The following is a 4200-nucleotide window of genomic DNA, read 5'->3' as shown; positions in this document are numbered from 1 at the left end:
AAAAAAAAAAAAAAAAAAAAAAAAGAATGCCTCCACCTTCAGGTTTGTCTGACATGCTCTCATAAAAGAACGAGATTTGAGACTGTGCCTAGGGGCTACTAGGAAAGGAAGGGTTGGTTTTGAAGTGAACACATAAACAAATATGAATGACAGGATGTTGTCTTCATGAAAGAGTGACACAGTTGACACATACAGGGCAGCCCACCCAGTGCTATGAAGCGTTACATTACAAATCAGCGTGCCGTGGAACGCATTCTCATCACCACCTGTTCTGTCAGTCCAGTAGCTGTTTCAGAATGAGAATTCAGGAAACAGTTAACAGTCTATTTTTTTATTCATTTGCTACGCAGGTTTCATTGAATCATCCCAACCCTAGGAAGATGAACAGAAGCTAAATTAACCCATGTTATTCATAATTAGATTCATAATTAGAGTTGACATTTAGAGTTGAAGTATTTTTGTAACTTAAAGCATAACAGTATGGCCAGGTGCAGTGGCGCATGCCTGTAATCCCAGCACTTTGGGAGGCCGAGGCAGGTAGATCACCTGAGGTTAGGAGTTCGAGACCAGCCTGGCCAGCATGGTGAAACCCTCTCTCTACTCAAAATACAAAAATTAGCTGGGCATGGTGGCAGGCGCCTGTAATCTCAGCAGCTACTTGGGAGGCTGAGGCAGGAGAATCTCTTAAACCCAGGAGGCAAAGGTTGCAGTAAGCTGAGATTGCGCCACTGCACTCCAGCCTGGGTGACAGAATGAGACTCCATCTAAAAAATAAATAGCCAGGCGTGGTGGCTCACACGTGTAATCCCAGCACTTTGGGAGGCCAAGGTGGGTGGATCACGAGGTCAGGAGATTGAGAGCATCCTGACTAACATGGTGAAACCCCATCTCTACTAAAAATACAAGAAAGTAGCCGGGCATGGTGGTGGGCACCTGTAATCCCAGCTACTCAGGAGGCTGAACCAGGAGAATGACTTGAACCCAGGAGACAGAACTTGTAGTGAGCTGAGATTGTGCCACTGCACTCCAGCCTGGGTGACAGAGCGACACTCTGTCTCAATAAATAAATAAGTAACAGTAGTATATTAAGAACAAAAACTTCCAGGTGTGTGAAATAAAAGTTGTATGGGCCGGGCACGGTGGCTCACACCTGTAATCCCAGCGCTTTGGGAGGCTGAGGCAGGCAATCACCTGAGGTCAGGAGTTCGAGACCAGCCTGACCAACATGGTGAAACCCCGTCTCTACTAGAAATACAGAAATTAGCCAGATGTGGTGGCAGATGCCTGTAATCCCAACTACTCAGGAGGCTGAGGCAGGAGAATCGCTTCAACCCGGGAAGCAGAGGTTGCAGTGAGCCAAGATCGCGCCATTGCACTCCAGCCTGGGTGACACAGCGAGACTCCATCTAAAAAAAAAAAAAAATTGTATGGAAACAGAGTGCCTGCTAGTGGTATGCTCATTATGCATTATTGTATAATGCTCTATTGGCACTGTGGATCACTGTAAACGGTTAGGACATTTATGGTTGGGAGTAAGGGAAGGACATCCATTTAACTTTCTGCATTACTGAGCACAGCATCATTCCCAAACCTTCATGAGTATTTTTTGTTCAAAGGTCTGCAGACAACTCAGAATGGCCGATTCTATGCCATCTCTGCACGCTTCAAACCATTCAGCAATAAAGGGAAAACTCTGGTCATTCAGTACACAGTAAAACATGAGCAGAAGATGGACTGTGGAGGGGGCTACATTAAGGTCTTTCCTGCAGATGTTGACCAGAAGAACCTGAATGGAAAATCGCAGTACTATATTATGTTTGGTGAGTTTTGGTGGTACAACACAACCACTTCTAGCAACTTTGAAAACCCTCCCACTTCACAGGATCTTTAGACTAAGACTTGGCTCATGTAGTTAAGGTAGTAGTATTGAGTATATCAGATCCAAGGTTTATAGCACTATTAAACCTAATTAATATAAAAAGGCAACGGTACCAGTCTGTTGTGTTCCTGAAGAAGTTATTTATTCACCATAAATCTTGCCCTCATGCAGGGTAAGGATACCTTATCTGAAATGTTTGGGAGCAGAAGTGTTTTGGATTTTGGAATTTTGGGGGGGATTTTGGATTATCTGCATTATCCTTACCAGTTGAGCATCACTAATTTGAAAAATCTGAAATCCACAAAGCTCCAATGAGCATTTCCTTTGAGCATCATGTTGAGTCTAAAAGTTTGGGTTTGGGAACACTTCAGATTTGTGATTTTTTGATTTGGGTTGCTCAACCTGTGCAGTTTTTTTTGTTTGTTTTGGTTTTGGTTTTGGTTTGAGCCGGAGTTGTCACTCTTGTGGCCCAGGCTGGAGTGCAATGGCAGTGGCCCAATCTCACCTCCCTGCAGTCTCTGCCTTCTGGGTTCAAGTGATTCTCCTGCCTCAACCTCTTGAGTAGCTGAGATTATAGGCATGTGCCACCATACCTGGCTAATTTTTTTTTTTTTTTTTTTGCATTTTAGTAGATATGGGGTTCCTTTTTTTTTTTTTTTTTTGAGACAGAATTTCACTCTTGTTGCCCAGGCTGGTATGGAATGGCATAACGTCGGCTCACTGCAACCTCCTCCTCCCAGGTTCAAGGGATTCTCCTGCCTCAGCCTCCCAAGTAGCTAGGATTACAGGCGTGCACCAGCATGCCCAGTTAATTTTTGTTTTTTTTTTTTTTTTTTTTTGAGACGGAGTCTGNCTGACCTCGTGATCCGCCCACCTCGGCCTCCCAAAGTGCTGGGATTACAGGCGTGAGCCACTGCGCCCAGCTGAGATGGGATTTCACCATGTTGGTCAGGCTGGTCTCAAACTCCTGGCTGGTATGGAACTCCTGACCTCAGGTGATCCACCTGCCTTGGCTTTCCAAAGTGCTGGGATTACAGGCGTGAGCCACCACGCCTGGCCTCAACCTGTGTTTTGAATCCTTTAGGACTCAGTATACCTTGGCCATGGGCCAAATTGGCCCACTGCCTGTATTTGTATGACCCATGAACTAAAATGTTTTTTACATTTTAACTGGTTCAAAAAAATCAATACAAGGATGATATTTTGTGATACATGAAAATTGTATGAAATTTAGATTTCAGTGTCCAGAAATGAAGTCTTACTGGAATGCAGCCTCACTCTGTTCATTTACATGTTGTCTGTGGCTGCTTGCCAGTACCGGTGGCAGAGTTAAGTTGTCATGACAGAGATCATTAGGCTTACAAAGCCAACAATATTTTACCATCTGGCCTTTATAGAAAAAGCCTGCAAACCTCTGGAAAATATTAAATGTCTCCTGACACCAGGAGATTAAAATTTGTGCTAGAACTAGGAAGGGATCATACTGGGCCACAGGAAATAGACATAAGTATAGCATAACTTAAAACTTTAAGAACAAATGTACCTCAGGCCAGGTGTGGTGGCTCACACCTGTAATCTCAGCATTTTGGGAGGCTGAGGCGGGCAGATCACTTGAGGTCAGGAGTTCAAGACCAGCCAACATGGTGAAACCTTGTCTCTGCTAGAAATACAAAAAAATTAACTGGGCATGGTGGTGCATGCCTGTAGTCGGGAGGCTGAGGCAAGAGAATTGCTTGAACCTGAGAGGCAGAGGTTGCAGTGAGCTGAGATCTCACCACTGCACTCCAGCCTGGGTGACAGAACGAGACTCTGTCTCCAAAAAAAGAATGAATGTGCTTCCAAATATTCATCCTTAGCTGGGCACAGTGGCTCATGCCTGTAATTCCAGCACTTTGGGAGGCCAGGCAGGAGGATTACTTGAGTCCAGGAGTTTGAGACCAGCTTGGCCAACATAGTGAGACCCTATCTCTACAAAAAGTAAAAATTAGGGCTGGGTGCAGTGGCTCACACCTGTAAGCCCAGCACTTTGGGAGCCTGAGGTGGGCGGATCACCTGAGGTCAGGAGTTCGAGACCAGCCTGACCAACATGGAGAAATCCCATTTCTACTAAAACTAAAAAATTAGCTGGGCATGGTGGCACATGCTTGTAATAATTCCAGCTACTCAGGAAGCTGAGGCCGGAGAATTGCTTGATCCCAGGAGGCAGAGGTTATGGTTAGTCGAGATCGTGCCATTGCACTCCAACCTGGGTAACAAGAGCAAAACTCCATCTCAAAGTAAATAAATAAATAAAATAAATACAATCAATAAGAACTAAACTT

General features: G+C 44.7%; 1 protein-coding gene across 1 annotated transcript in view; it reads left to right on the top strand.

The window, feature by feature from the left end:
• CALR3 (calreticulin 3) overlaps positions 1 to 4200 on the top strand; it is a 20145-nt gene that overhangs the window by 5360 nt on the left and 10585 nt on the right. Inside the window, exons 3-4 of the mRNA XM_017893680.1 lie at positions 1617 to 1820; positions 1913 to 1917. Coding sequence (XP_017749169.1) covers positions 1617 to 1820; positions 1913 to 1917 — 209 coding nt within the window. The remainder of the gene's footprint in view (positions 1 to 1616; positions 1821 to 1912; positions 1918 to 4200) is intronic.

Source organism: Rhinopithecus bieti, unplaced genomic scaffold, assembly GCF_001698545.2.
Source record: "Rhinopithecus bieti isolate Rb0 unplaced genomic scaffold, ASM169854v2 scaffold_23826, whole genome shotgun sequence".
Lineage (NCBI taxonomy): Eukaryota > Metazoa > Chordata > Mammalia > Primates > Cercopithecidae > Rhinopithecus > Rhinopithecus bieti.
The sequence above is the reverse complement of the archived record's forward strand: the minus strand, read 5'-3'. Positions and strand labels throughout refer to the sequence as shown.